The sequence below is a fragment of the Montipora capricornis genome, chromosome 2, assembly GCF_036669925.1.
Source record: "Montipora capricornis isolate CH-2021 chromosome 2, ASM3666992v2, whole genome shotgun sequence".
Classification (NCBI taxonomy): domain Eukaryota; kingdom Metazoa; phylum Cnidaria; class Anthozoa; order Scleractinia; family Acroporidae; genus Montipora; species Montipora capricornis.
Window position 1 is genome coordinate 6086744 of NC_090884.1, and position 15000 is coordinate 6101743.

The 15000-nt window shown below is 39.1% G+C and overlaps 1 protein-coding gene across 1 annotated transcript in view; it reads right to left on the reverse strand.

The window, feature by feature from the left end:
• Nucleotides 1-8068: 8068 nt before the first annotated feature.
• The window catches only part of LOC138038630 (kelch-like protein 12), a 31271-nt gene continuing 24339 nt past the window's right edge, over nt 8069-15000 (reverse strand). Inside the window, exon 2 of the mRNA XM_068884617.1 lies at nt 8069-9469. Coding sequence (XP_068740718.1) covers nt 8591-9469 — 879 coding nt within the window. The 3' untranslated portion in view covers nt 8069-8590. The remainder of the gene's footprint in view (nt 9470-15000) is intronic.

The window sequence follows — 15000 nt, forward strand, 5'->3', positions numbered from 1 at the left end:
TACAGATATCTGTAGACGACGATTTTAGAATCCAAGCGATGTAAAATAACCCCCAAATCATAATTTGTTTGTTTACTGACGATTCAATTCAATGAAGTGTGGCCGGAAACGTTGTCAGTAGTACAAGAAAATAATCCGAAAAAAGGCTTTTTTGGGAAATGTTGAAAATGGAGATTAGCATTTTCTTCATTCTATTTGCTAAAAGAAAAGCTACGGAAAAACAAACACAGAACTAGAACTTCTTCGGAAACGTGAGAACTTATACTCTCGCATTGACGTGGCGCTGAAAGAAACTGATTTTAATTGTAAGTGAAGCTGAAACGCTAAAAATCAAATCAGACCAAATTGCCGAGCAGAAAACTAAAAGTTCCATCGTTAGTAGCAGAGCCAGATGGTATGAATCTGGTGAAGAATGTAACAATTATTTTTTCAACTCATCGAAAAGAAGCTATGACAAAAAGCACCTGAAAACATTGCAACACAATAAGACCCCTGGTACTGACAGTTTATCGGAAGAGTTCTATGTCTGTTTCTGGGATGAGATCTCCAGCCTTTGATTGACTGTTTCAGTCATGGGGGCTATTGGGAGAGCTTTCCATCTCCCAAGAGAAAAGGGATTATTTCTTTGATTCCAAAAATAAAAATTAAAGAAAAAAAATTAAAGATCCTCTGTTTCTTAAGAACTGGCGCCCATCTCACTTTAAAATAAAGATTCCAAACTTGCAACTAAATGTACTGCGAAACGGTTGGAGAAAGTTCTTCCGCATCTTATAGGTAAAGACCGCGAAACAGGTCACATCAAAGGTCGATTCATAGCATCCTTTTAATTTCCGACATAAACGAAAAAGAGAAGGGGATATGATTCTCTTTCTAGGTTTAGAAAAGGCCTTCGACACCCTGGAATAAGAATTCCTTCGTCGGAGTGCCCGATGCAATGAACTTCGGCCCGAGTTTCCTTAACTGGATCCGCACATTCATTCATAATATCTCCAGTTGTTTTGCGGTGAATAATGGATACGGATCACACTTCTTTACCCTACAAAGAGGCGTGAGACAGGGGCTCCCTCGCTCAAGGTTGCTTTTCGTTCTTGCTACAGAACCTCTTGCCAATCAGATCAGAATAAATGTCTCGATCAAAGGTCTTAAGAATAGGAATAGAGTGACTAAGCTTAGCTTGTATGCCGATGATATTACCGCTTTTATTAGCGACAATTCCTCAGTCTGCTGTATCACTATTTTCACTGCTTGAGCAATTTGAATTCTTTTCCGGGTTGAAAATAAACAAGTCCAAAACCGAAGGGCTGTGGCTCGAATCATGGAAAATTAGAGGAGGAAGAGATAAACCTTTTGGCCTTTCTTGGTCGAAGCACTATGTCTCTTCCCTTGGGGTTATCTTTGCTTATGAAAGGCACTTTGGCGACAAAATCAGTTTTGACGAAGAGCTTGTTAAAATGAAAAGGGTTTTAAACCTTTGGTCCCGGGTCGGCACTTGACAATTTTAGGTAGAATCGCCAATGTCAAAACACTAGCACTCTTAAAACTCGTTTACAATTGTTCCGTGCTTAAAGTGCCAGTCAATAGCATTAGGGGCCGTCGACATATATTCACTTCGTCCCCGCTTGACGTCAACTAGACGTTTAGGTCAGACTCACTGAAAGCTGCCTGGGTGAATCGCTATCATTTATCAGAGAATGGTGACTGGTGTGCGTTCCTCGATTCTGTACTTAAAAGGTTCGGAGGCTCCTTCTTGTTTCAGGGCAACTATGACTTAAAACTGTTGCGTCTGACAGATATTCCACCTTTTTATAAATTTAAAGCATTCTAGCTGTGTGACAAGAACTTCATTCCAAAATACCCTTCAACAATCTGGAATGACCGGATAGGTGGAAATTATGCTTTCAGTCTTAACCTTCTAATCGCCCGATATGACATATTGAAGCAAGCTACAATCTTGGACAAAAAAGGGTTGAGAATATTAAAAACAGGGGTTATTTTGCGCACTACGTCCTCAATATCGCACATTGTTGGCCATGCCCCTCCCCCCTACAACCAATGTTGATAAGCCCAGGTTCGACATTCTTTGTTTCGTGGAGCAACATTGATCAAGGGGGGTAGGGACAAAAAGAGAGCTACTTTTTCATACTTGTGATCGGAGTTTAGTCCAAAAGCAGAGTTTTCTCAACAATTTTGTCCAAGATTGTAGTTCGTGACCCTAAAACTGGAGGTTTTCACTGCTCTTCTTGAAACTAAAATTCAATGTGAAAGAGAAATTGGTATAAAAAACGGAAACTTGAAATACAGAAATAAGTGGACCTCCCTGTGCATTTTGGATACGCGTTGTAACTTTATTTTTTAGTTAATCTTTTGAATTTGTGCTCCTTTCGTCTTCCTTTATGCGCTTTTTGTTTGTCGTGTAAACTATGTGTAAAGTATGGTATAGCTTACGTAAATCACTGATAGTAATTAATGACATGCATGGTGTATGTAAAGTTTTGTATTTAGTAATTTTTTTATTTATATTAATTTATTTTGCCACAATACAATTACATATATTAATATAAAAACAGTAGAGATAACAATGCCAAGGAGGCCTAAAAGAAACGACCACATGGCGACGGATATACTATTACAGTAATAAATGGAAAATACAAAATTAAAAGGAAAGGAAAGCTGCTATAATTTTAATACTGAACACATTTATATAAGGATACTAATATTTATTACAAATAAACGCCTTACGAGCTTTTTTAAAGGAGGCATGGGAGGTCGAGTTAACGATCTTAGTCAGTAGTCAAAGAGTTGTAAAATATGGGTCCGTGATACAAAACGGAACATTGTTTGATGTTAGGCCCGTTTTAAACGTCGCATTTTACATGTGCCAAATCTAATGAAATGAGAAAAATCTATAGTTGTCGCTCATTTGCATTAGATTCGGCACATGTAAAATGCGACGTTTTAAACCGGCCTTAGTCCGACAGAAAGGTAGACGAAAAGCATGGGAATTTCTTGTCTTGTATGAATAGTGTCAAAAGAAAAAATAAAAAATAAAAACAAAAGAATTTAAGTTTCTCTCCAACAGCCAAGATTAAGTAATTAACAAGCCATTTTAAAGAGCGACTATTTTTAAAGTCATATCAAGGGAAAAAGGAACAAAATTATACCGTGTTTAGGGGAGAAGGGCTGGCGCACTGTTGAGAACACTGGCCTCTCACCAATGTGGCCCGGGTTCGATTCCCACATTTCTCTACTCTGCTTCAAAAAGTTTTACTCCAGGTACTCCGGTTTTTCTCTTTCCTCAAAAAAGCATCCTACGATTTGACATTAGTTGTCCATTTGACTTGATTTCTGCACTTTGTCCCCAATTTGTGCCTCAGCGCTAAATCACTTAATCAAAGTTCATTATCATTACCACTTGATTTATTTTAACAACTAGTAGCACAGGTAAGCACACAACCAGTAAAGTTCCTCTTGACCAAAAGAAAGTATCACTCTAAATACAGATTTGCTCTCATCATTTACTGAAGGCACAAGAGAGTCTGCTTGTCAAGCCTCGAGCGCTAAGCTGTTCCAGACAATAGCACAGCTATACCTGAAGCTGTATCAATGGTTAAATCAGGGGCACCCAACGAATCTGTTCCTCACATTATCTGTTCCCGAGAGGAATCTTGCTGGCTGGCAAAAATACAGGTGTTTCGATGAGCTGGCTGGGAAATTTTGTTATTGATAGAGGTTTTGCCTGGGAATTACTGACTATTTCTAGCATTTCAACCCGAGCTGGCTGTAGAAACTCTGAAGCCTGGGGACGACTAAAGAAAAGAAAAAAAAATGGAAAAAACCCCTTCCCTCTTTTTCCCGGTTTTGTCGCTTTTGTTCGGTCGTTTTGGATCGGGGGATTTGAAAGCGCGCGGAATTCCTGGCTGGGAAACCAACCAATTTTATCTAGCTGGCTGGGAAATTTCTTGTGTGTCTTGCTGGGAAAAAGGAACAGATAATGTTTTCCCAGCAACACTGAAAAACACCTGAAAATGCCTTAATAACATTTATTTTCATTAACTGGGGTATAATAATACATTTTACAACAAATTGGTCGTTGGGTGCCCCTGGTTAAATGAGCATAAATAATCGTGCTGTACGTGCAGCACGGATTTTAGGACAAATTCTTGCGGTACTCTGCATATGGACGACGTGAAATTACCAAATTTGAGGTTTTGACGACAATGTAAGCATGCAACAAAGAATCTTTAATTCTGTATTTTCAGTTTGTAATTGCTCGTACCAATTTATTTTTGGGATACTTCGCCCAAATTGTAAGAATTGAACGACATAGAATAACCGCGAAAGAATTATGATAAAGCAAAGTGATATTTCGAGGTGACGTTTTCGTTGAAGTCGCCGTCGTAGATTTTAAGGTCCCTAATAGCACAGCTATACCTGAGACTATATCCGATGATAATAGGGAGCTTTAGCAAAGACGACGGAAAGGGCAACCAGAACGTCATCTAAAAACATAATTTCGCGTTATTGCAATCACTTCGAGACTATTCCAACTTTTTAATATAACAAGGTTTATGACATAACTTGGATAAAACGCGCGTTCTGATTGGCCAATTGATCATTTCTATTTGCCCAGTGGTGCACGCTCGCTGACGACAGCTGACGTGCGATCTAACTTAAGAAGAAAATGCCGTTGCGAGCGCATCAGTCCTAATTTTCAAAGACATATTTTCCTCCTCTTAGAATTGGGGTGAACCTCTACAGAGCTCAAAATAGAAAGATATAGCCCTAAAGATTAATCAGCAGAGGAAAAGGAGAATTGAAGGTCTTAAAGCGACGAAAGAGCGTTTCGTGTTTGTACTGCTTTTTATTTCCAAAACACAATCTAAACTGTGCTTAAATATTCAAGCCGAATCGCGGAATTGAAATGGATTTTATGAGACCAGGAAAGATGCTACAGGAAGGTAAATGGTGTTTTGGAATGTCGATTTTCTTTTTGAGATTTATTTCATCGGCCATTTGAGTTGAAATAGTGTAACGTCGTTTTTTTTGGATTGGAAAAGTCGTGCTGTTTGCGATAGCTTGATCGCTTTCAACAGAAGCGAAGCATGTGCAAAGACAGCGTGTTTGTGTCGACGCTCGCAAGAAAATCGAAATGTTTTCTCTCCTAAGAGCAAATTATTGTTGATTCCAATAAAAGATTTGACTGTTTTTTTGTTCATCATTTTGTCTTGTTAATTCAAAGTTGTCTTAAAAAAGCAAAGTTGTGTTGACATCGTCTGTTGACCAAACTTGATTTATGCAAATACAAGCGAAACACGCGGGAGTGGTGTTCACGATTATGTTATAAAAGAAATGGTAAGCGTGCAGCGTGCAACTATCGAGTTATGGACGCACTTGGGAGGTTTGCTAAGCACTCAAGAAGCTAGAGTCGCACACGGCGATCGCCACGGGGGACGCGTACGCTTCTGTTGTGCTTATCAAACACCCGCGGGCGTCCCTAAATAGATAGTTGCACCCTGCACGCTTACCATTTCTTAAGTAGCAGTCCCTCAGGAATGAAACCGTTATGAGCGGTGCTTAATTTAGGGGAGAAAATGAAAATTTATCCTCAAGTGCTGATGTCCTCCATAAAGCCTCAAACTTGGCTATTTCAAGTTGTTGTTTTGCTGACCACGGCAAAGAAATGGACAAAAGTGAAAAACGCACGTGCAGAGCGTGCAAAGCTATTGTTTTTGCCCGCTAAATATGCAAATTTGTGACGTTCTCGTTGCCGTCGCCGTTGGGGTTGCTAAAGCTCCCTAGTAATTCGTCCGCGGAAACGAACGTCAACTTATCACAGGAACTCATCAAGGGGAGCCTCTCTCTCCCATACTTGCCCAAGGAGTCAATCCTTTCCCCGTTTTTCCCCGTGTAGATTTATTTATAGAACGCCTCCCTTGGAAGATTCAGCACGGTCCCACTTTTGTAAAAGCCAATCAAAACAGAGCTATCTCAGCCTCAAGGGAAATATACTTTTCGCAGGAAAAACTTGTTCCTAAAAATAAGTATTACTCGGGAAAGGGTTGACACAAGGAATTGGTAGAGATAGAGGTTCCCCTTGATTAGCTCCTGCTTATCCTTAAGAAGCTGTTAACTATAAACAAATTCGAGGTTTGTATTCAGGTGCTAGCGGCTGAAGACACACAGACTATTGTTAGTGGCTAAAGCCTGGTTCCCACTTGTGCGATAAGGACAAGCACAAGCATAAGCATAAGAAAAATCGTGTGGGAACGGGTGCATGTAAAATAAGCATTAACACAAACAGAAGCACAAGCACTATAAAAGGAAATTTTCCTTTTTTCACGCTTGTGCTTGTTTCACGAGTGGGCACGGACATGAGATAAGCACAAGCATAAGATCTCCTACGACGTTCCTCGTCCGCAATTTTGGGATCTTTCCAGATCTCCTCCACAACGCTTGCTTATTGCTTGACTTTCTTTTCTTGTTTCATGTGTCAGAACGTCCTGTGGTTATGCTTGTGCTCGTGCTTATCGCTCAAGAGGGAACCGCGGGCTTAAAGCAATTTGTTGTTGGCTAACTAGGATTTTCCAGCCTGCAATTTTTGAAGAGCTCGCAAGCATTGTCATTAGAACTCAGGCTGCTCTAGTTTGAAGTTTTCATGCAGTTTATCATGCAACATCAACGTGATGCCGCAGTGTTTCCCCAGACGACATTGCAAGTGAAAGTGCCTTTGAAGTAAAGCATGAGTCACCTGCATGAAGAACAAGAAAGAACCTCGACACAAACTACGACAAGTGAAACGTTTTAATGCAAACTTGTACAAAACTTGTTTGCCCAATTTCATAGTTTTTTTTATGAGAACCGTTTCTACAAGCACCTTGAGGTTGAGATTAACCAAAATTTTAAGAATATACAAAGAACGTACCTAAGATGAGAGTCAGTTAAGAACGTCTTTCTTTTGCTCATGCATTTGTTTGTTTTGTCGTTGTGAATAGTATAAATGAAAGAAATGTAAAACTGTAACCTAGCAGAACAAATTAGGGGCGTTTTTTAACATTTAATAACATTAACAATGTAGTTCAGTTTCTTACCGCATGATACACAGAAGAACAACCGGTCAGTTTAAGACTGATTTCCATATGATCGATCGGGACGATTATAGAAACACTACCTTGATGATCGCAAACGACCCGGGCGACTAAGACGACCTTGATCACTTGGATAAAACTGAGTTCTATGTCCTCACGATCGAGGTCGTCTCAGTCGCCCGCGGGTCGATTGCGATCGCCTGGTAGTGTTTCCATATAATCGTCCCGATTGCCTCCGAAAATTATTTGAAACGTCTGGGGCGATCGGGACGATCATATGGAAACCAGGCTTAAGTCGAATTCAGTATACCACACAACTTAAAGAAGAGATATGAGTGTCAAGAACGTTTTCGGGCTGAAATCGCTGTGCCCTTGGTCGAGTTGTAATGTACCACTGGAGTCACGGGAAAAAACCGAGTTCAAGCCAGGTTTTTCTTCCATTTGAAAATTTGACGGACTGACGGTCATATAAATTTACTAATTTCGAGACCCGCTCGACCGGCTGCCGGTCATCAATATAAACTAAGGCTTTTGGCCGCCTTATGATGACTATCAGTGATAAGTACTACAGTGTCCCACCCACTAATATTTATTTAGGTGAACCGTTTAAAAGCGCTTTCAAAAATTCTTGTATCTGTAATCGTTATCTGGAGTAAATGTAGCTTACTAGCAGAACGACAACTTTGAAAAGAGAATTATAAAGAACTGTTCACGGTTCTCCGTAACCCCAGTTACTCAATAAAGTGGAAAGAACATACTGACCTTAACGGCCTCAAGTGTAGCCGATATCAAGCTGCAAAAATGTAGAACTCACTTCCGCACAGTATGAGAGCAATAACATCACTGAAGGATTTTAGGATAACCATAAAGGAGACGAACGTTTAAAATGTTAGCGTTCTAAAGTTAAAGGTAAAGTAACTTTATTTGACGTCGGTACTTCCTTCAGCTACGAGGCTGGTATCAATGGAAGCCCTTTACCTCCCTCCCTCTGTCAGTGCTCCGTTTAACGGGTATTTAAAGCTATAGCTACACGGATCATAGGAAAGTCGAAACAGACGTTTAAGTTACCGAGGATCGAACCGGAGACCTCTCGCTCCGAAAGCCGCGCACTAGCCAACTGAGCCACGACTGCTCCTCCTTCTAACTACGTATTGTAATATTTTAATTGATTTGTTACTTTTCTTTCCCAAAGATATTAGCTTAATAGGGCCACTCCCGGATAATTCGAGTTGAAATAAAGTGTATGTTATGTTGTTATATGTTAGAAAAAAGATTTCTAATAAAAAAATCAGCAATGAACTCCGCTCCGTAAAAATGTGCAAAATGATTGCCCTAAATTTTCCGAAAATTTGCAATCTGTCTTACGCTAAGAATGTTGGATTATATATCACCTGCATATAGAATTTAAGTGACAGCAAACACGAAATGTTTTGTCATCTTTGTGTTAACCAACTCAGTAGATCAGATAGAAAAGGATTTCATTACAGCACACAGTTGCTTATTTTTCAAATTCCCTTCTTCATAGGTAGATGACAGAGTGCTGCACTGTTGTGAATGTTCGCCAATTTTTTCCAGGCATCCAGACAAACTGGATACACCTGTCCTGATGGGGGGATCCTTATTCCACTGTCAAATGGAAATTTGTTAATGATAAAATAAACCCTTCCCTCTATTTCCACTGCATTAAGATTGTTTGAGGGAATACGTTTCTGCTCAACAATTGACCACGTGTTCTTTTGTTCATCATAAACCTCAACAGGAGCTGGGTCACCTCGTGGCCTATCAAGGTCATAATCAAAAGAACTACAACCACCAGCAACATACATTTTACCATTGACTACAAAGAGGCTGGACTCAAAATGAGGCTGGCAAGTTGATGATTTTGCTTCCCATTCATTGTTCACAGGATCAAAGGAACACAAATTTGCACTATGCATAACCCAATTACCATTCACTGGCCCTGATCTTGTCCCATAAAGGACGTACACTTTTGAGCGATGTACTGTTGCTCCAGAGTACTTGTGATGGTTCGCAGAAAATGATGGATTTCCAGAATATTGTTGCCACTCATCCTCGGAGAGACAATATCTTTGTGGTGTGTGCTGAAGGGTGATGAGATAAATGTAGTCTCCTACCGTGCATAGGGCACGGCAATAAGATTTTGCATGTAAACCCGTTTTCTTCTCTTTCCAAACATTTCCTTCCATGTCATAACAATGAAAGACTCCATAACAACCAGCAACAAATAACTGACTACCAACAACCTCTGCACAATAGCAGCCACGTACTTTAGTTGCTTGTGCATGGGATGCCAACGGCTTCCACGATTTTGATTCCACATCAAAGCACTCCATTTGTGTTTGAGGAAGAATGGCAACAAGGGCCTGTAGGAGTAACAATTAAACACAACATGAACAATGTCGAAACAATAGCACCACAAGGGAATTAGAATGTAGCACTGATCACCTCTTAGAAATTGCTAATTAACAAATTGATGTCAGTTTTTCATGCGTCTGTCCTGTTATGCACCTGTCACTGTAAACTCTCACCCCCACCCCGGGGAAACATGGGGCATTAGCCACAAAGCAAAACCAAACAAGGATAATGCCCTACATACAGGGGACATATATTTGGGTCTAATTCCTACCAAAATGCGGATAATCCCCCACATAAACTCCTTGTCTAAACCAGCAGTATTTCTTTCGGAAGTGTGATCGACATTTTCATATTTTTGAATACTTCAACGTTTGGTCAATACACTTTCACATGGAAAAAGTGCCAAATTTTCTTGCTTCATTCAGGACACATCACCTTAAAAGGAGACAAAGCAGTCCATTATGTCTTCCAATTTTCCAACAGGAAATGCACTCTACAAAAGACTTAAAGACTCTACAGATTTCATCAATTTTATTGTAAGATTGGAAAACGAACTTTCCTTGTATCGATGGACGCCACAAGTCTATTTAACAATTATTCCATGAGGGCGCGTTGGATATGAGATGATAGATACGCGCCTCGTTGGCTATAAACATCTCATACCCAACAAGCGCGAGTGGAATAATTGTTTTATTAAAAACGCCCCCAAAATAAAAAAAACTAGACTACAATAAAATAAAAAGGCCTAAAAAATCATGCATATGCTTGCCGTGTTTGTAGATCATGGTATAATGGCTCATAACCCATGATGGCTTAGCCAATCAAAACTCTCGAATTGCATTATCCAATGATCCAGTTTTTAATAATATAAATTATTAAATTCACAACCTCGGATAATGCATTTCGCGTGCTCTGATTGGTTCACTCAATCTCGGTTATCAGCTCATATACCTTAGTTTGACCTTATATGGTAAATGATTGCGCTAAGCGTTGCTAATCTAAATTTTTTTTCGCCGGAAAGCGAAATTTCTCTTTGAATAAAGCCAAAAAAGAAAAGCTTTTTTGTGGAAAGTTTGGATCAATTCCGACGTTTAGAAGTACACGAAAAGGCAACAAATGTTTGTCTGACCACAAGGTATTACACAACATCGCATCTTCGTCAAGTTTTCTCGATTTCGCTCGGATTTTCCCGCTTTTTTCGCTCGTATTTCGTACTTCCAATTGTTTGGAGTTTAAGAAATTTAATAAAACAATTATTCCATTCGCGCTTGTTGGATATGAGAGTGGTTATAGCCAACTCGGCGCTACGCGCCTCGTTGGCTATTTACCACCTCATATCCAACGCACGCTCATCGAATAATTGTTAACTATACCACAGGAAGAGGGAATCACTAGAATCACTACAGGATGCAAAGCATACGGAAACTTTCACAAAAATAACCCTCCAATTCCCACAAACTATATTAAAGAAATGCTGAGACTCATATTCAAAGAATATTCTTTCCAGTTCAACTTTCGTTCAGAGATTTCTTAAATGTAAACATACAGTAAACTTGACCCTTAACCTTTTTGGAGCAGAAAAAAGGACATATTATAAAAGCTCGAATGGACCCAGCTGGACTCTAGACCGTAAACGAAAAAAAATAACTTTTAAACAAATTAAAAAGCAACGAGCAAATTCACTTTCAACTTAAGTTACGAATTGCTTTAGACTGCCAAAAGGACTTTTACAAAGAGCTTTTCAGTGTTGAAGATTGGTTGATGACAAGGTAATTGCAACATTTGCCTTTTAACTCTTGGCGGAACTTACCGCAATATCTACAGTTGTTTCTACAAGTGAGATAAAATTTCTTGTTATCTTACTCTAACAAGCGGCAACATTGAACAAAACTCTGGCACAGCGGCGATTCACTATCAGTATTCACCTAGTCACCAGGTGCCAGTTGTTCAAACCGTCGATGGATAGCTCTATCCGTCGGATAAACACTAGTAAAACCAATTGCGCTATCCAATGTATAGTGATTTATCAGGTGGATAGCGTTATCCCCCCTTTGAACAACTGGCCTCTGTTGTTCAAAAAGTGGATAGCGCTATCCAATAGATAAATCACCATCCAGCGGATAAACACTAGCAAAACCAACTGCGTTATCCAGTGGATAGTGATTTATGGCCATTTATCCTGTGGATAGCGCTATCCACCCTTCGAACAACTTGGGGCTGGGGCCAGAAATCTAATCACTGGTTCTTTCGTTGAAGGCTTTTATTTCATTGCTATGGATTTAATTTGGATTTCTGGAAATTATCCTCAAAGATACTAAGCCTGGCAAACTGAATCAATAGGGCAGGGCGGTTTGCCCTACTTTGCCCTTAAGGTCAAAAGCAATAACATCCTTCTTTGTTGAGATAAAGCGACGACACATCCCCCCGTGACAAGAAGACAATTTGAGGATAGGTCAATTATTTCTAAACATTGGACCAGTTTACCAAAGTCACGCAACACCATAGGCATACTAACTCACCTACAAAAATACTGATTTTTGGAACTAGTGAACAGTTTTTAAACCTGTTTCTTCAGGGAAACAAGAGGCTACAATTAGCCTAAACTCAGGACTGCAAAAATACAGTGGTGTATATGGCAAATTTAGCACTAAAGAAAAGAAAACAGAGAAGTCTGTTTCTTTCTTACTTCGGCCTTACATTGTGCTTGTCATGATGTTCGACTCTGTATGTAGTGAATACCCGGACCCAGATTATTTTCATTATAGGTGGTGGCAATGACCACTGGACCATGGAAACGAGGTAACAATAGTGTATTTATTCCAAAATGGCTAGGCACATTGTTTTTTGCTGACCGGTGGTTATTTTTGCTCAGTGTTTGAGAAAGGAAACGCTAATTGAACGGTTTAGGATGAAACGAAATGACTCACTGAAATATCTTTTGCAGAAAAAAATGAAAGAGAAACGGAGGTGAGATGTGAAAACATCTTTCTACGATGACCAACCTTTCGTGCAGTGGTGCACGTAAAGGTCAGTTTGTCACGTGCATGACACGTGAAGCTGTGCACTATACCTCGACACTTAAAAATACTTTCAGTAGTACACAAGGTTGGCCATGCCATATGAATCTATATCATGATAATTAAATATTTAAAATATACCATTTGTTGTAATTTAAATACTCACAGTAATATGCACCAAATTGTTGTGATCAAAATTTTGGAAAGTAGCTATCAAAGACATGCAGTAAGCAAAGTCTATTATGCAATGTCCATGTACATTACCAGTATGATTTGGGCTGTATTGAATCTGAAAAGTTGTGTTGAACGGTATGACCTCGGCAGGTAATTCTGTTAACATTAAATAGGTTTGTCTCGATAAGCTTGATAAGGCAGTGTAGAGTTCATAATAATTACAGTAAGTAATTAATTTCCTGTCATAATTATATGTAATAGTGACATAGCTGCACATTCACTACCTGAGCATTGGATCCATACACTAAAACATCACCTTGACAGTTGTTTTACTAGGACCTTGTAGCTCAGGCGGTAAGAGCAGCGGTGATCTAACCCGAAGGTCGTGGGTTAAATTCCCACCCTGGTCATTTCTGCATTAAATTTAAGTTTCATTTTGCATTTACCTGTTCATCCATGCTTTTGGGAAAGTGTTACATACCACGTGCTTAGATTTCAACGAGCAAGTGATCTCCTAGTAATACGATGAAATATGGAGGACCTCGGTACATTGTTAACCAAATATGTTCCAGCAAGTTTCCTCCTTTTTAATAATAAATAATAATAAAATAATAAAGAAAGTTCTTATAGGCGCATTTAAAAATCTCAATGCGCTTACAATAAGGTAAGACCTGTATTTCTCCTTAATTTGGAATGAAGTCTTTATCATCATTGAGAATCAAATAACTGTACAGCCTTTCAAACTACATCACAATAGTTTTCTAAAGTATTGATCACAGTCTCCACTGATGATATCAAATATTGTAAAACTAAAACAGAACTATATACACAAGATAGTAATGAACACGATCGCTAATATGGCTAGTTGAACAAAGGATATACACTAGACCGTCACAAAGAAACAAACTGTTTAACAATAAAACACAAAAAAACGCAATAGACAAAAAACGTATCTTCGTAGTCAATGGTACACTGACCGGGAGGCTATTTTTTCGCGGTGAACTTGAATGGTACAAGCACGAGGCCATTTGTTGGCTGTGCCATTGTTTTTACATTGTCTTAAGAAGATTCCAATATAGCGTCTATGTTCTTTGTCGAGTTATTTTTCTTTGTCGCTGTCATCTTCAGAGTAGTTCTCAATAAAATACCCGCACCTTATTAAAGAATTAGTATTTTGACTTGTATCGCTTTCAATAGTTGCGTCCATTTCAGTTACATTTGAGTACATTTCAGTTTCATTCAGTTCGCGGAACGACCCGTTTCGTAGCTGACTCTAGAAATCTTTTCGTGGGTGTACCCCGAAAAGCGTGTGCCTTTCTTTGTATGTGTTTTGAGCGTCCCAAGAAGAAATCGATTAGGCCAACGCAACATCGATCTTAAGTAATCCAAAAAACGCATCACAGTGCTCTCCATGATTTTGGACTACGTGGTTTGCTTTTAATAACCAATGTAAACAGCGCCACCTGCCTTCCATTGTGCATTGCCCAATCAAATACCGCCAAGTGCTTTCTATTATGCATTTTGCTGCAACAGAAAAAAAAAAAAAAAACAAACTGAAATCTAACGTGTTTTATAACTCGGTGCCCTTACGGGCCCGAGTAATTAACAAGATAGCATAAAGGGACCACAGTATACATTACGCCCCTGCAAGGATGAAAACAAAACAAAACAAAAAAAAAAACAACCGCAAAAGTCTGCATTGTTGTAATTTTGGGGCTTACGATTTAACCTAAGGACGGTGCCACCTAATAAGAAGAATTTTTTCCCCAGGGTTTGACTTCGCAAAAAGTACATCTTAGTTTGCGTTACCGGAACTCGAAATGTAAATAGGGTGTAACCCTTTATTTTCTAGAGATAATTACGTGTTGAATGCCTGCGTTCCGAACAACCAACCCTTATGCGTTTTCTCGTCATCCCTTCTGTTCGATCTCCGGCTTACAGATAGTGGTGTACCTTATCTATTAAACTTATTTAACTATTTAACGTTTTAATTTTTAATTGCTTTTTTTTTTTGGTTGACGGTCGAGAGTCCAGAGTCCAGCTGGGTCCAGTCTAGATTTTATAACAGTATGCCGGAAAAAAAGTTGTAAGCTTAAAAACTAGCTAACAGATAGTAATTCTGCGGAACATTCTGTTTCTACTGATTCATATACACTTTTTTATAAGAATCTTGTTTTTCCGGCCTCATGAGGCTGAATTCATATTCTTATTTTTCTGCCGATTTTAAGCTGAAAATATTATTGTATTATTCTTAAATTACATTTCCAGGTTAGAATGTATTGGGGTATTAATTACAATAGCCCCCTTTTCACGGTTAGTTTTTCTCACTTGCATTACAGTATAATCTA